The 16,230-nt window shown below is 53.0% G+C and overlaps 1 protein-coding gene and 1 long non-coding RNA gene across 3 annotated transcripts in view; one reads left to right on the forward strand and one right to left on the reverse strand.

The window, feature by feature from the left end:
* Positions 1-7,192: 7,192 nt before the first annotated feature.
* LOC111812709 overlaps positions 7,193-16,230 on the forward strand; it is a 17,008-nt gene continuing 7,970 nt past the window's right edge. The window contains exons 1-2 of the long non-coding RNA XR_002818133.1: positions 7,193-7,346; positions 15,809-15,811. This is a non-coding gene — a long non-coding RNA (uncharacterized LOC111812709). The remainder of the gene's footprint in view (positions 7,347-15,808; positions 15,812-16,230) is intronic.
* The window catches only part of Olfml2a (olfactomedin like 2A), a 30,066-nt gene continuing 26,237 nt past the window's right edge, over positions 12,402-16,230 (reverse strand). For both annotated transcript variants that reach the window (XM_023701614.1, XM_004641580.2), the window contains exons 7-8: positions 14,085-14,270; positions 12,402-13,306 (exon numbers count right to left, since the gene is read on the reverse strand). In XM_023701614.1, coding sequence (XP_023557382.1) covers positions 12,702-13,306; positions 14,085-14,270 — 791 coding nt within the window. In that variant the 3' untranslated portion in view covers positions 12,402-12,701. The remainder of the gene's footprint in view (positions 13,307-14,084; positions 14,271-16,230) is intronic.

The following is a 16,230-nucleotide window of genomic DNA, read 5'->3' on the forward strand; positions in this document are numbered from 1 at the left end:
AAAACATGTGGCAATCTCCTCTTAGTCTGCTTTTCCTTTCATTTATTTAAACATCTGGGGGCTGGAGAGATGGCTCAGTAGAATAAATGCTTGCCTGGCAAGCACAAGGGTCTGAGTTCAATCCCCAGTTCCACCCAAAAAAAAAAAAAAAAAAAATTGAGTTCTATATTTTGAAGTTATTTATGAATAATAGATAGAATTTAAAAACAATTAGCCAGGCACGGTGGTGCACTCCTGTAATCCCAGCACTAGTGGGGCTGACACAGAAGGATCATTGGGAGTTCAGGACCAGCCTGGGCGACAGAGTGAGCTCAAGGCCAGCCTAAACTGCTTACTGAGACCTTGTCTCAAAATGATTTTTAAAAATGTTAATTTTCAAGGAAAAAAATTTCCAGGAAGGCGAAGCTTCTTGCCGTTATAAAATATCTTTATTGTGGCAATGGCTTTCGGCCTAGGTGGGCATCAGGAATCCCAGCGTTTGGGAGGCTGGGGTAGGAGGGTCACAAGTTCGAGGACAGGCTGGGCAACTTGGTGAGACTTTATGTGAAAATAAAAGCTGAGAGGGCTAGAGAGCTGCTCCGGGGAGCGCCTGCCTAGCGGGCCCAGCTGAGAGGGCCGGGAGCAGCTCTGGGGAGCGCCTAGCTAGCAGGCCCAGGCCCTCCGCTTAGCCTCCAGAACCACCAAAATAAATCGGTCAGTAAATAGATACTGCACAGGTACAATGAACATTAGACAGCAAAACAGTTATTGAAGAGTAAGAAGTCACTGGCTGGGCCAGCCAAATAGCTCAGTGGGTTAAAGGGGTCAGGGTTCGGTCCCCAGGCCTGCCGTGCTGGCCCCACCCTCGGGGCTCGCAGAGATGGCCATTGAGACTGGGCTTGGTGGCACGCACCTGTAATCCCAGCTCTTGGGAGGCTGTAGACAGGCAGATCACTACAAGTCTGATCTAGTGAGATCCTGAACACCCTGTAGACCCTTCCTTAAAATACAAAAAAAAAAAAAAAGAAAGAAGAAAGAAAGAAAGAAAGAAAGAAAGAAAGAAAGAAATCACCGGTAACTCTCCTCCCTAACCACTTGGGCACATTCACAGACCCATCTGTAGACAGGCTGGCATCGCCCTTGCCCAGCTGAGTCCGGGACTGCCTGTCCAGTTCTGGCTTCAATGTGACGGCTAGTCTTGTGTGTCAGTGCGGGGGGCTGTCCTATTCAGTAGCTCCTCTAAGCCCTGCCCCAGTGTTGCTGGGAAGGGGTTACATTAGGTTAGGTTAAGTAAACATTTACAGCTGGCTTCTCAGCTCCCTGGAGACATGGGTGTGGGTGGCGAGCCTCACCCAATCAGTTGAAGGTGGGAAGAGCAAAATAAGTCTTCCAGAATCCCTCGCTCAGATTTAGAGGCAGAGGGGCTGGTGAGATGGCTCAGTGGTCTAAAGCACCTACTTAGAACAAGCTAAGCGAAAGCACAGGGACCACGGTTCAATCCCCCAGCACCACATGCCAGCCAGCCCCGCCCCCTGGTGGGCTGAGCTGGCCACACATACACAAAATAACGAAAAAAAAAAAAAAAAAAAAAAAAAAAATAAAAAAAAAAAAAAAGATTTAGAGGCAGAGCGCTGGCCTTGCGGGTGAAGAGCGCTAGGTTTGGCGTCCAGCACACACACGTGTACACACATATGTACACATACATACACACTAATTATACACAGCTGGGTGTGGTGACACATGCTCTATGTGTTTGGTACAGGGTCTCACTACACAGCTTGCACTCGTAGTGATTCTCCTGTTTTCAGCCTGCCCAGCGCTGGGATTACAGGTGTGCATCACCACGCCCGAACTTGGTGGCTCAGCTGGTGTGGCATGTGGCGCTGGGTATTGAACCCTGGTCCCTGCACTTGCCTAAGGAGGCACTTAGTCTGCTGAGCTGTCTCACCAGCCCGATACACACTTTATACCCAGATTTTTTTTTTTTAATTGTAGTGCTGGGGATTGAACCCAGAGCCCTGTGCGTGCCAGGCAAGAGCTTTACTGCTGAGCCACATCCAAAGCACAAAATATACTTTATAAGCCCAGCATTCTGGGAGGCTGAGGCAGGAGGATGGGAGGTTTGACCCCAACCTGGGCAATTTAACAATTTAGCTAGGGTTGTAGGCATACAGAGGTGCAAATGACAGGCTATATGGTTAAAGCGATGCATCACAAACTCCCTATGAGAGGGCGGGCCAGGCCCGGTGCTGGGGGCCGAGTCCCAGGCTGGGAAGTGACCCAGCCTCTGCTCTAGGCAAGCCTGGTGTGGATTATCCTCTCTGCTCTGGACACCAGCCAGTGCATGGCAGCTGGAATTGGGGGGGGGCACGGCACAGCAGGGTGCCCAGGGGCACAGGGGGGCGCCCTGGAGCGTAGGCACCACCTGTCTCTGACTGAGGAAACTGCAGGAGGGAGCCCAGGTGCCTGGAGGAGCCAGCGGCTCCCTGCACCCCGCCGGCCTGGCTGTGGGACCCAGGCTGCCGGAGCAACTGCCACCCTCCGAGGGTCTCAGTCGCATGCGAACCCAGCTCCCGTGGGGCCTGGGGATGAGAAGCGGTTCCTGAGAACTTGTTAGTCACTGCTTGCCAGGCGGGGTGTTGCTTCCCACGGTGGCGCGCTCCTCAATCACAGCACTGAGGTGGGGTCTAGAATCCCCTCAGGCTACAGGTGGGGAAACCCAGGCTCAGCTGGGTGGCACTCACAGCCCTCACTTGCTGAGCTTGGCATCCACACCACATGCTGCTCCAGGACCTTAGTGCATCTCGGATCACTGGACGCCCCCCGCACCCCCTGATGGTGCATGCCTATAATCCCAGCACTCTGGAGGCCGAAGCAGGGGGATTACCATAAATTCAAGGGCAGCCTGAGCTTCATTGTCAGTTCAAGGCCAGCCTAAACTACAAACGAAGACCCTGACTCAAAATCAAAAACAAAACAAAACACAAAAAGCATAGGTCTCATCCCGGAACCCACGTGTATCTGATAATAGCCCTCTAGGAAGTAGAGGTGAGATTTGAACCCAGGACCCATGGCCTCCAGGCCCAGTTTTCCCTCCGCCTTCCGAGTGTGTGGGAGGGGGTGGTGAGGGCACAGCAGCCCCAGCCAGGGCGTGGGATGCTCCCATCAGGCAGGCAAACCGCAGCTGGGTGTGGGCCAGCTCCCACGGGCGGGCTGGGCAGTGTGGTCCAGAGCAGAGGAAGTGGCTTTGGCCTGCGCTGAGCGTTGGTGGTGGAGCTCCCCTGGGGCTGGGGGCTGGGATCAGCAGCGCCTCCCTGGCCAAATGCTTCCCCGGGAGCACCGTTTCCTGCCTCCCCCCGCATCCAAGTTCTTACACTCAGATATTTTTTTTGCAGCAGAGTCTTGATATCTCCTCTAACAAAAAATTCTTAAACATGCTATTCAGCTAAATCTCCAGGTCTGTCTTTATTGTTGTTCAGTTTTGAAGATAGGATCCTACTAAGTCACTATGTTGCCCAAACGGCTCAAACTTGACGTCCTCCTGCCTCAGCCTCCAGAGTGCTAGGATTACAGGCACGCGGCGTCAGGCTCAGCGCAATGTCCTGTGAAAGACAGCTGGGGATGCAGCCTGCTATCGGAACAGTTCAGGGCTTGGGCCCGCCTGAGCGGCCGGCATCATGTCCCCAGCCAGGTCTCTCAGTGTTGAGCTTCAGGTCCCACAAGAGCATGCCCCCCTTGGCACAGAGTGGAGGCCAGGACCCAGGGAGGCACGAACCAGTGGGCTGGGCAGGAGGGAGGAGGACTCTGCCTATCTGGCAGGCCCCAGAGCCACAGCAGAGGGGCAGGTGGCCAAGCTTTTCCTGGAGGCCTGGGATCCCTGAGCTAGTCTGGCCTGAGCCTCCTGTCCTTTATTTCTTGGTGCTGAGGAGAAGCCGAGCTGGTGGCACTCACATGGGACATTCTGGGACTGGGGTGACAGCCTGTCACCAGTGCATGCAGTTGCCAGGAGTTGGTGTGACCCAGCCTGGGGATCTTTGAAGCCCACATGGCCGGGAGGACAGGGATGGGGCCTGGACTCCCCAGAGCGCAGCCTGAAGCCCCCCTGCCATGCCCGACCCCTGCCCTTCACACCACAGTGCCACTTCCCTCCATGTGGGCCAGAATACAGGGCTGGACCCTCCAGTCCTTTTGGGTCCCCGCTTGCTCTTGCCTCACAGTCCCTCTCAGGCCCGGCCCTCTGTGCTGATTTCTTTTTTGTTTCTTTGTTTTGAGATAGGTCTGGCCATGTAGTCCAGGCTGGCCATGAACTCTTAGAGAGCCTCCTGCCTCAGCGTTTTGAGTGTTGGGATTCCAGGCATACACCACCGTATCCGGTTTAAATTTGTTTGGGGGAGGAGGGAGAGTAGAGGAGTGGTTCTGGGGGTCAAACCAGGGCCTGATACGGCAAGGCCAGTGCTCCGCCTGAGCTGCGTCCTGGAATCCCTGGCTCTCTGGAATAAAGTGACCCCGGGGAGAGCAGCCAGAGGGGGTGGTGGCCAAGGAGGAAGGGGGACAGCAAGGGAGGGAGAAATTCCCAGAGCCTCAAGGGTTCTTTCCCGTCCCCCAAAGGTAGAAAGGACGTTTTTCTTCCTTTAAAAGAAAAGTTTGGGGCCGGGGAGGTGGCTCAGTGGAATAAGTGCTTCCCTGGCAAGAGCCAGGGCCTGAGTTCAATCCCTGGTTCTGCCAAAAAAAAGAAAGAAAAAGAAAAAGAAAAAGAAAAGTTTGTTACACTGGGAGTGGTGGTACACATCTGTGATCCTAGCGCTCAGCATGCTGAGGAAGGAGGATTGCCGAGTTCAGGGCCATCCCTGGCTACATGGTGAGTTCAAGGTCACAACCTGAACTATAGAGTGAGACCCTGTCTCAAAAAATAGTAAATAATGGGGGCTGGGGAGATGGCTGAGTAGAATAAACATTTGCCTGGCAAGTGTAGGGGTCTGAGTTCAATCCCCAGTTCCACAAAAAAAAAAAAAAAAAAAGTAAGTAAGTAATGCAAGGAGGCTGAGGCAGGAGGCTCACAGAGTTCATGGCCAGCCTGAACTACCAAGTAAGACCCCATCTAAAAAAAATAAATAAAAATGTGTGGCCTACCCAGCGACCATGGCCTGGAGCCCTTGAGCCCCCAGTGGCTGACTCAGGACACCACATGGTCAGCAGGGATGGCTCCAGTGTTCACAGTCACCTGCCGAGGGCTCTCCCGGGGCTCTGCGCTGAGGAACCCCAAGCCAGTGAGCACCTGGTAATGACCAGAGCCAGGAGAGCAAGGCAGGGGTCCTGCTGGTGACGTTTCAGTAGGGAGTGGAGAGCGGAGAGGGAGGCAGCAGGTCCCAAGGTGCTGGGCAGAGGCTGAAGGGAGGCCCTGCACTTGGGGCCCTGGGCAGCAGTGTGGGACACCAGGAGCAATAGCCCAGGGCCGGTGACAGGTCAGGTTACCCCCAGCTGTGAGAGGAGAATGCAGGGTGCAAGGGATACAACCCCAGCATCCCCTGGGGTGGGGTGTGGCCCTGGTGGCCCGCTGTGCAGAGCAGGACCCTGGTCATTCCTGAGGGCTCAGAGACAGAGCTCAGCTACCAGCTGAGGCTGAGGCTTGGCAGCTGGGGGTGCTGCGTGTGTCCGGGTGTCCCTGCATCTGAGTGTGCATGCACAATGGGGGCATGAATCCATCACTCACCCTTGATGAGAGAGACAGCTCCACCGTGGTCCCTCAGACACTGTGCGAAACAGGGCGCTGAGTCATATGGGAGAAAGCTGCTGCCTATGAATCCTGTCACTTTTCTTGTCCCTGAGACACAATTCTGACACCCACAACTTTCAAAAAGAAATGTTTATTCTGGCTTACAGTATATAGAGGTTTGAGGCCATGCTCAGCTGCCTCAAGGCAGGGTGGCACAGCAGATGGGCCCGGCTGTGGCGAGAAGCTCACAGCACAGCAGGCAGGAAGTGGCACAAAAGGGGTGGAGCCAGGGGATTAAACCACCCAGCCCCTCCCCTTTCCACCAGGCCCCTCCCCTTCCACCAGGCCCCTCCCCTTTCCACCAGGCCCCTCCCCTTTCCACCAGGCCCCTCCCCTTTCCACCAGGCCCCACCTCCTAACAAGTCAGCTCCAAGTCCCATAACCCAGTCACCTTCCAAAAGCCCCACCTATGAGTGCTAGAGGCTCTTGAGGAGCAGGTGGATCTAACCCATAACAGATCCAACCCTCTGGTTGCATCAGGGACAATGCCACTTGCTCTCTGTCCTTCTACACTGGTCAGTCTTCCTTTTGCACAAAGGGAGGTGACAAGGCAAGGGCTCCGCAGACCTGGCACAGACCAGATTCCAACCATGCTCCTAAATATCAAGGCAGCGCCCCAGGCTGTGGTCACTGTGTATTTCGGACCATTGATACTAGTTTTTTTCTTTTTTACTAATGTAATAAAAGTTTCCATCTTAAAATTTTCGCTTTGTTTGGCTAACAGCTTATCAATCTTGAAACACTTCTGAAGCTGGGTGTGGTTCCACATGCCTGTCATCCTAACACTTGGGAGGGAGGCTGAGGCAGGAGAATCACTGAAATGCAAGGCCAGCTTGGCCTACAGCCTCCACCCCCAAATTTTATTCTGGTAAAAGCAACAGGTGGTCTTTTTTTTTCTTTTTGGCAGAACCAGAGATCGAACTCAGGCACTTGGGCTTGCCAGGGAAGCACTTATTCCACTGAGCCAGCTCCCCAGCCCCCTCTTTTAAAAATTTATTTATTTATTTATTTATTTATTTATTTATTTATTTATTTTGCGGAACCGGGGATTGAACTCAGATCCTTGCGTTTACCAGTCAAGCGCTTATCCTACTGAGCCATCTCCCTGGCCCCTCTTTTTTTTTTTTTAAGGGAATTTTTTTTTTTTTTTTTTAATCTTTTTGAGACAGGGTCTCGCTATGCAGTTCAGGCTGGCTCTGAGCTCACTTTGTAGTCAAGGAACTCCCAATGATCCTCCTGGGATTACAGGCGCGCACCACCATTCCTGGTGACAGATGGTCTTCAGAGCAACAGCGAGTCCCTCACAGATGGGAAAGGGAGTAAGTACCTAAGTGACGAGGTTTGCTGAACACAGGTTTAACTGACATCTGAGCCCCCTCCAACTCATGCTCACTATCCCTGGAAAGCCGATCTGTCATTAATGCCTTTTCTCTTTGTTTGTAGAGTCTTTCTTTCTAGTTTAGGCTGGCCTTGAACTTGCACAGATCCTCCTGCCTCAGCCTCCCAGAGTGGTGAGTTGACAAGCTTGTGACATCACGCTGGGCTCTTCCTTCCATTCTCACCTGTCCCCAGCCCTGCAACGCTGATCCAAGGAGTGTGGGCAGAAGTTCTTTCTGCACTGAAATAAGAAGCTGGGGACAGGGATGGGCTTTGTCCGAGTGCTGCTGGGACACTCCCTGTCCTCTGTCTCTGGCGGAGGGCTCATTCTTAGCCTGGTGGCCTCAAATCTGGTGTAGCTTCTCACTCAGGTTAGTTCCAGCGACAGCAGAGCGGCAAGGCCAGTTCACCTAACAGACTTTGGGGTGCGTGTGTAGTATTGGAGATGGAGCCTGGGGCTCCTCTCTCCCTGAACATGTCTCCTTTTTAATTTTGAGGAGGTTCTCACTAAATTGTCTGGGCCAGCCTCAAGCTTCTGGTCCTCCTGCTTCAGCTTCAGAGCAGCTGGGTTTACAGATCTGCAAAACCATGTCTGGCCAAACTATTTCTTTAAAAGTTATTAAATGTTGGGCGTGTGAACTATGGAAATCAATATGGAGATTCCTCAAAAAGCTAAAAGTAGACCTTCCGTTTGACCCAGATGTTTCTGTTCTGGGCATCTTCTCAGATGTCATATAGTGATCCATGTGTAGCCTTGTGTACAACAGCTCAGTGTAGAGGAGCTAAATCTCAGAAAGTCTATAGGTCCACTGACAGATGAATGGATAAAGAAAATGTATTTATTCACAGTGGAGTACTACTCTGCCATAAAGAAGAATAAGCTTAAGTCATCTGTAGGGATGTACTTTGAGACCATCATGTATGTTAGTGAAATAAATCAGGGACATAAGCTTGAATACCACATGCTTTCTCTCATATGAGAAAAAAAGATACACAAAGAGTGAAATAAAAAGACAGACAATAGGACACAGGGGGCCAGCCCCAGAGCCTGCCACATGCCAAACACTCCGCACATGCACTGTTTTCCTAGCCCCAGGCCACAATATTTTTATTTTTCGAGACAAGGTACTACTATGCTGGCTTTGAACTCACTCACTCTGTAGCCCAGGCTGGCCGGGAACGCTCAGCCAACCTCCTGCCTCAGCCTCTGAAGCGCTGCAATTCCAAGTGTGTGCCACTATGCCCGGCTCTGGACCTCAGCACGTAGAAAAGAATTTAAAATCCAGCTTTTGGATCATGAATTTTATTTCGATATATGCCACCTCGTTGCCAGAAAGGCATTTATAAAAATAGATACAATGGACTAAAATAGGTCAGGGTACAGGCACCAGTGGCCGGCGGAGGCAGGAGACCACACAGCTATTACAAATGAGTTTAAATTTGACTTCCAGCCGGAGTCACCACCAAGAAGCCAAACCTAGAAGACATTACTAGTTATGAGATTCCTAACAAGACTTAGTTTGGGATTTTGAAAGCAGACCTAATTCTAATCTTTTCTGGAGGGGGTTGGAGACAGATTCTCACTAGGCAGCTCAGGCTGGCCTCCAGCGCTATAGAGCCCAGGTTGGCCTTAAAGGCTGGTGATCCTCCTGCCTCAGCCTCCCGAGTGCTGGGATCACAAGAGTGTGCCACCACACCCGGTTTTGTTCAGATCTCCACTCTCCTTCCTAGAGACCCACCCTAGCAGGTCTCTGGGCCATGGAACGCGAAGACACCCCTGCCTCATGCTCCTCGGTGTTAGTGACAGCGCGTGCCCAGCCTCTCCCCGGCTCATCAAGGCGTGGCTTGGGTCTTCTGTGGCTTTTTGTGCCCCTAAGCTGTGGGGCCCTGCCAGGGTATGTGGCAGGCAGGGTGGGCTGTACCCTGACCTGGCCTCACCCACCACCTCCTGCGGCCACGCAGTGCCATGTCCTTCTGTCACCACTGTGGCTTCTAGCACTGGCTCAGAGAAAAAAAACGATTTGGAAACAAATTCAGGAGGCCACACTCACCCCAGGTGAGGTCCCAGCCACATGATGTGGTGTGCTGGCCCCCAGGGAGTCCAGCATGGGGACAAGCTCTAGGTGGTGGCCAAAACTACCTCCCTTATGTCACGTTTCACTTCTCAGAAACAAGGGGACAAAGCTGGGTGTGGTGGTACACACCCATAATCCAAGCACTGGGAAGCTGAGGCAGGAGGATCACCTTGAGTTCTGAGCCCACCTGGGCTATAGAGACCCTGTCTCAAAAACCAAACAAGAAGCACAGGAGGCAGCTTCCTCTGCCTTCATAGCTGCAGTGGGTTGAAAAAGCAGGCCTGCCCTGCCCAGACCCTTCCTGCTTTGAAGTGCCTGCTGCTAATTGCGATAAAGCCCAGCATAGGTTTGAAAAAGAAAAAATAAAATAAAAATAAACTAAAACAAACCCTGGTGGTCATCAAGTTTCCTTCAGGGCTTACAAGTTTGCAGATGGAGGCTGGTTCTAGTTGGAGGTGGTCACTCCTGGGCTTGGCATTCAAAGCTCCGTACAAGCTGGCCCTGGACCTCCTCTCAGGACTACTAACCTGGCAACACATAATAAGAGCAACAGCCATTTCTGGAGCTGCCTCCAGAAAGGTTACAGTTGGCAAAGAATGTGCTCTGCTCAGCCTAAAACCCCAGACCTGCCACAGATTAGATTGCTGTGTGACCTTGGGAAAGGTCCTTTGCCTCAGTGTTCTCATCTGTGAAATGGGTACATCCAGAGTATGTGCGGTCACTGCTATGAAGACACAAGGACTCATGTGTTGCTTGTTAGCTAATGACTTGTTTTAATGAGACAGGGTCTCATTATGCAGTTCAGACTGGCCTCAAACTCACTAGATGGCCCAAGCTGGCCTTGGGCTTTCTGGTGACTCTCCTGCCTCAGCCTCCCGAGTGCTAGAATTGTAACTATGCACACCATACTGAGCTATGATCTGATTTGGAAACCTAACAGTTCCCTTAATTCCTTCCATGACAAGTGACAACTTGAGGCTCCAGTGGGACCATCTGCAAAGGAGCCCTGGGAATTCCAGTTACCTTCTAGCCTAGACCAGGGCCTGAACGCAGAGTGTGCCCGGGACAATCTGGGCTGCAGCCAGTGTCTGCCCGCAGGAAACAGAGCCGCTTGTCCTTAGCATTTCAAAACTTCCAAGTCTCCCCTGCCCTGGACTCACGGAGAAGCTGCTACGCAGCCAGTTTGTGAGGTCGCTGAGCACACAGCCTTGCAAAGCCCATGCCCAGGGCTGAGGGCAGGCCCAGGCCACAGCACCCGGAGGCCAGGCAGCAGAGGCTGGGTGTGTCCAGCGCTGTGACCAGGACTGGCTGGGCAGGCACCCTCATCCCTTTTTGTTTCTGGGGTGACCTGCATCATATTCAAAATGTCACCTGACACTGCCTAGAAGAAACAAGCGGAGCCAGCTGTATTTCTCTGCCCTCGAAGCTGAATATCCTAATCGGGTCAGTTGGTCTATTTATTTAGACAGGGTCTTACTTTGTGGTTCAGGCTGGCCTTAATATGACATAGGCTAGACTGGTCTCAAACTCATAATGATCCTCCTGCCTCAGCCTCCTGAGTGCTGGAATGCCAGGTGTGTGCCGCCACACAGGACTGGTATAGGTGTCTGCAAAGGTGCAGGGTGTGTACACTGCCCTCCTCGCCCCAGGTGGAGCTGCCTCTGGGCTGAGCTGGGAGCATACAGGGGCCAGAGCCCTGTTGGGAGACCTACCAGGCCCTGCTTCCCGCATCCTCCGAGCCACCTCCTACACCTTTCTGGGCCGGGTTTCTCTTTGGCAAAATTAGGTTGGCTCCAGAACCTCTTTCGGGTTCTAACATGGAAGAGGGCAGGCTTGACCAGTGTCCCTGGGACGCCTGCCTGGGTATGAGGCAGCTGTACCAGACCAGGTGACCCTTCCTGTGCCTCCTCAGCCCAAGTCCTCAGCTTGGCAGCCCTGGTACCAGCATCTCAAAGCCAGGACGAACCAGCGCCCGGCCCCAGCCACACCGTCTGCTCCTGTTGTTTCCCCAGCCCCAGGCTCCTGCATTGGCCTGGCCCTGCCTGGAGCTGACCTATGCCCGTGGCAGTCCTGGAGGTATCCCTGAGTATGCAGAGAAAGCACCCCAGGCCAGAAAGCTCTGAAAGGTGCCAGGTCTGGGGAGGAGGGGCCCTGCTGGGCGGAGGGGCCCCAGGCGGTGCCACACCCGGGCAGAGCTGCTGCCCCTGCTGCATAACAAATGACGGCACCAAGGAACACAGAAGGACACTCGGGTGAGGACAGAGGGAGGGCCAGGAACACAGGCCAGCTTCTCTGGGTGTGGCTTCTTTCGGTGACAGCTGACATTTGGAATGTGGCTGGACAGAGGGTGGGTGGAGCACGGGGCTGACCCAAGGCAAGCAACCCAGATGCCAGCTGATAAGTTCTGGCCCTGGTATAAATTGCTGAATTATTATGGTGGTCATCCAATATGGCTGAAGCCCTTAAAACAGCAGCTCATCTTCCCAGAGACCACCTCCCCGCTTCTTCTCCAACTCAGCCCAGGCTGCAATTTTCTTTCATGTTTCCCGCCACCTCAGGGAAGCCCCAGCCAGCTCCTCAGGTCTATCTAAACCTCCCCCTCAACCCCCCCCATGGCAAAAGGCCATAAAAGCCTCAGCCTCCCTTTGTTCCAATCCAGAGAATTCCTTATCTTCCCAAGTTCTCTCTGTGTCCTTCAAGATAAAAGAGCCCCTTTCCTTCTACCTGTTTGTTGAAAACCTATCACGGGCCACCAGGCCTGAAGCCCAAGGCCACCAGCTCAGCCAGAAGAGGGGCCTGACAGCCAGGTATGGTGGTACACGCCTCTAACCCCAGCATTCGGGAGCCTGAGGCAGGACTATCTCCATGAGTTTAATGCCAGCTTGGGCTACACAGAGAGCCCTGTCTCAAAATCAAAAACAGAAAAAACAGGAACCTGGGCTGGTAGAAAACCAGTTCATTGGCCCCAAGGGCTTTGGGCTTGAGTAGCCCTGAGGAAGGAGAGCTGAGAGAGGGGCGGTAGGGGAAAGGGGCAAGAGCTTGGCAAGGTCTCCCCATCATGAAATGGGGCAATGGGGGTACAACCAGCCCCTCTGGAGCTGGCTCTCCTCATTTTTTTTTTTTCTTTTTGAGACAGGGTCTCACTATGCAATTCAGGCAGGGCTTGAGCTCACTTTGTAGCCCAGGCTGGTCTCAACTCACAATAATGCTTCTGCCTTAGTCCCCAGAGTGCTGGGATTACAGGCATGGGCCACCACACCTAGCTGTAAATGAGCTATGGTTCGTACCTCAAGGGAGGCATCAGGAGGGCTACAAGGGGGATTGCATGTAAAACTCGATGCTTTGTAAGTAGAAGCCAGTGTCACCCCAAGGGTGCTGAGGAAGAGCTATTATGGCTACCATGCAGGCCTGTCACCCAGCTCTGGACACCCCAATAAATACTTGCTGACTTGGCCACAGGAGCTGGTGGGGACCCCCAGCCACCCTGTCTCTCCTGCTCAGACCACGAAGTGGAGGGCATAGGTGAGCTGGTGGCCATTGTCCCAGGCGTACAACACGCGCTCCCGGGGGTTGTAGTCGACCTGGGTGGTGTAGGCATGCTCATTGCGGAAGGGCAGCTGGGGCCGTGCGTCGGTGCCTGTGTGAGTGTCAAAGGCATAGGCAACCTGGCCCTCGTGCTGGTTGTAGGTGTCCACGGCGTACAGGATGCCACACACCAGGAAGCAGTTCCCATAGGAGCTCCTCCGCAGCCGTGTCTTCCACGTTGTCTCCCGGTGCACAGAGAGGTCGCTGGGATCCAGGCGGCTCAGCACGATCACCTCGGACTGGGCCTCATCGAGTTCGTCCACAACGGGGTAGATGACCCACAGGCCACTCTCGTCCACAGCAAAGTCGATGTCCGAGTGGCCGCGCCACTTCCAGGGGGTGGTGTCCTCATATACCACGTCAGGCAGCAGGGCCCAGGAAGCTACAAAGCGCTGGCGCAGGTCATACTTGATGATGTTCTTGGTGAAGGCCCGGTTGTAGTAGAAGGCACCCTGGTACACCACGTGGCCAGTGCCGATCCAGTTGTAAGGCAGCTTGTACATGTTACTCCAGCGGCCTGCGGGCGAGGGCAGAGGTTATCTGAGACCCAGGAGACCTCCAAGAGGGTCTCTTTATTCAACTTCCATACAAAGGAGAGCCTAATGCCGCCCTACATGCCTGTTGCTGGGATTAAGACGCAGGGTGAAGCCAGCCCTGTGTCATCCCAGGGTCTTTGCACATGCTGAGCCTCCTGCCCTGCTGGGACAGCCTTCCCCCCAAGCCAGGCTTCCTCCTGTGCCTCCACCCCGAAGTCCCCCGTATCCCACAGTGCTCTGAGCTGTGCCCCTGATGACGGGCCCCAACTGCCTCTCTATGCCTTTGCCTCTGTGCTACACTGTGGCTTTCTGCAGGGTGGCTACAGTCCCACCTGCCACCCCAGATCTGAGAACTCTAATTCTGCCCTTCCCTCTGCTAACAGTGGTGGCACCCTGGTCCCTACCTGGGCTTGCAGCTCCTCTAAGGCCCAGGGCTGCTGGGCTATAAACAGGGAACAACCCCACCTCCTGGTGACTGGTAGGTGCCACGGGATAACTGCACACAGCAAGCACTCAGCAAGTGGAAACTCAGCAGTGTCCCCAGGCAGCAGTAACACTTGGGGCAGTGCCATCTGTCCTCAGGTGTGGCACCAGCACCCAAGCGGGGCCACGGGGTCTGTTGCTCCCCTGCCTGGTCCCCCCAGCCCTCTTCTCTGGCACAGTTGGGCTGCACCCAAGAAACTACTGGGCAAAGGAAGGTAGAGTCTCAGGACCCCAGGCCACCTGTACCCATCCCTCCCATTCATCCGGGATGCTGACCTTGCTTGAAGTTTTCCAGATTGCGGAACTCTACCAGGCTGTTTCCATAGTAGTAGTTGGTGACATAGATCCTGTCGTCCTGAGATGCAGGGTCCTTCATCCAAGCCCCCTCGTGGCGCCCATAGCTGTGGTGCCTCACTGGGGGGTCCACGGCCCGGAGGGTGCCCTCGCAGCCAGCCTCCTTGCCTGGGAGCCAGGGGTACAGCATTTGGTACACAGACCCATAGCCCCAAGCCCAGGCAACGGTCCTGGACACACGCTCTGGGTTTACCCACAGTCCCCCGATGTTTCCCCCACCTTTCTCTAGGATCAGTTTTCATAATGCCTGATTGTTGTTGGAAATGAAGGAGGATGGAGAAGATAAATCAAAATTTAACCTGGGCATTGTGGCACATGCCTGACATTCTGGCACTCAAGAGACTGAGGTAGGAGAGTCACCACAAGTTCAGGACCAGCCTGGGTTACACAGTGTGTTCAAAGCCAGCCTGAACTGCATGGTGAGAGCCTGTCTCAAAAGAATAAAAAACAAAAACAAAACAATAAAAATATACAATTCAAAATTCCATCATCCATTATATGTGGAATCTAAAAAATTCAGTCTCACAGTAGTAGAGTAGAATAGGAGACTGGAAAAGTTGTGTTCCAATATTTAAACTTTCACTTAGTTTAATATATTGTAGCCCATTTTGAAACTACTTTATTGTTGCTGTTATTTTTTCCCTTAAAAATATATATTTAGTGTACCTGATAAAATATATCTATAACTACATGCTGTGCCAGGCCTACCCCCAGGTGCGCTGAGCCAGCCACTGAGACTGGGTGTGGTGGCACAGGCCTGGAATCCCAGTGCTGGGGAGGCACCAGGGGGCGCGGCTGGCATGTGGTGCTGGGGGATTGAACCACGGTCCCTGTGCTTTGCTAAGCTTGTTCTAAGTAGGTGCTTTAGACCACTGAGCCATCTCACCAGCCCAATAAAAACTGTTTAAAAAAAAAAATCCTAAAAAGAATTTCATTATCAAAAGGAAAAAATGGGGCCAGGGAGATGGCTCAGTGGAATAAGCACTTCCCTGGCAAGTGTAAAGGCCTGAGTTCAATCCCCAGTTCTGCAAAAAAAAAAAAAAGAAAAGAAAAAGAAAAAATGTCTTCTTTGGTCTCACTACATAGTCCAGGCTGGCCTTGAACTCACCATGTAGTCCAGCCTGACCTCTCGCTCTCAGCAGTCCTCCTGCCTCAGCCTCCAGAGTGGTGGGATTATAGGTGTGCACCACCATGCTTGGCTTCCGAAGAGAATCCTTTTTTTTTTTTCTCTGCATTTCAGGGAAGGGTCTACGGGGTGTTCAGGGTCTCCCTACTAGATTGGACTCATAGTGATCCCCATTTACGTCCTCCCAAGAGCTGGGATGACAGGAGCGCCGCCACGCCCAGTCCCCGAAGAAAATGATAAACATGCTGCGTTTCCCTCCTTTTCTTTTTTCTTTGTACACATCATCATGTAGGCACTCTGAGAAACTGTTCTGAAGACACAGTTTTATAGACTCTGTTGTTTCTTTCCACTGAACAATTTTTCACATCATTAAGTAGTCTTTTAATGATGTGATTTCAGGGTCCTGCCAGGCCACCAGACAGCTGCGCCTCTTAATTTGTTTCACATCATCTCCTTCGGTTACTTCCAGGTTTCTGACATCACCAGTGGTGCGAGAGGCAGCTGCTGCCCAGGCCAAGAGCGAGTCCTTTCAGACAGATGTGCATGCGCCCAATGCACGCGCCGAGCAGGGATGTACGCAGGCTTTCTCCTCACAGCAAACTTGAGCGCAAGGACAGGATCGATGATGGACTGAGAAAAGCTTTCACCATGCGACATAAGTCAAAACTATAAACGTGCTCATACAAAGACCAAAGAGTGTGCCGTGTGGCCACGTTTGTAATCCTAGCACTTGGGAGGCCTAGGCAGGAAGATTGAGAGTTCAGGGCCAGCCGGGCTGGGGCTGCAGCTCAGTGGCAAGGCCACACGGCACACTTTGGTACAGGGTCTCACTATGTAGATGTAGATGTAGCTCGGAGTCGCAGTGATCCTCCTGTTTTCAGCCTCCCCAGCACTGGAATTACAGGCGTGCACCACCACACCCGGACTCAGTCGCTGGCTTAC

The sequence above is a fragment of the Octodon degus genome, unplaced genomic scaffold, assembly GCF_000260255.1.
Source record: "Octodon degus isolate 3935 unplaced genomic scaffold, OctDeg1.0 scaffold00138, whole genome shotgun sequence".
Classification (NCBI taxonomy): Eukaryota; Metazoa; Chordata; class Mammalia; order Rodentia; family Octodontidae; genus Octodon; species Octodon degus.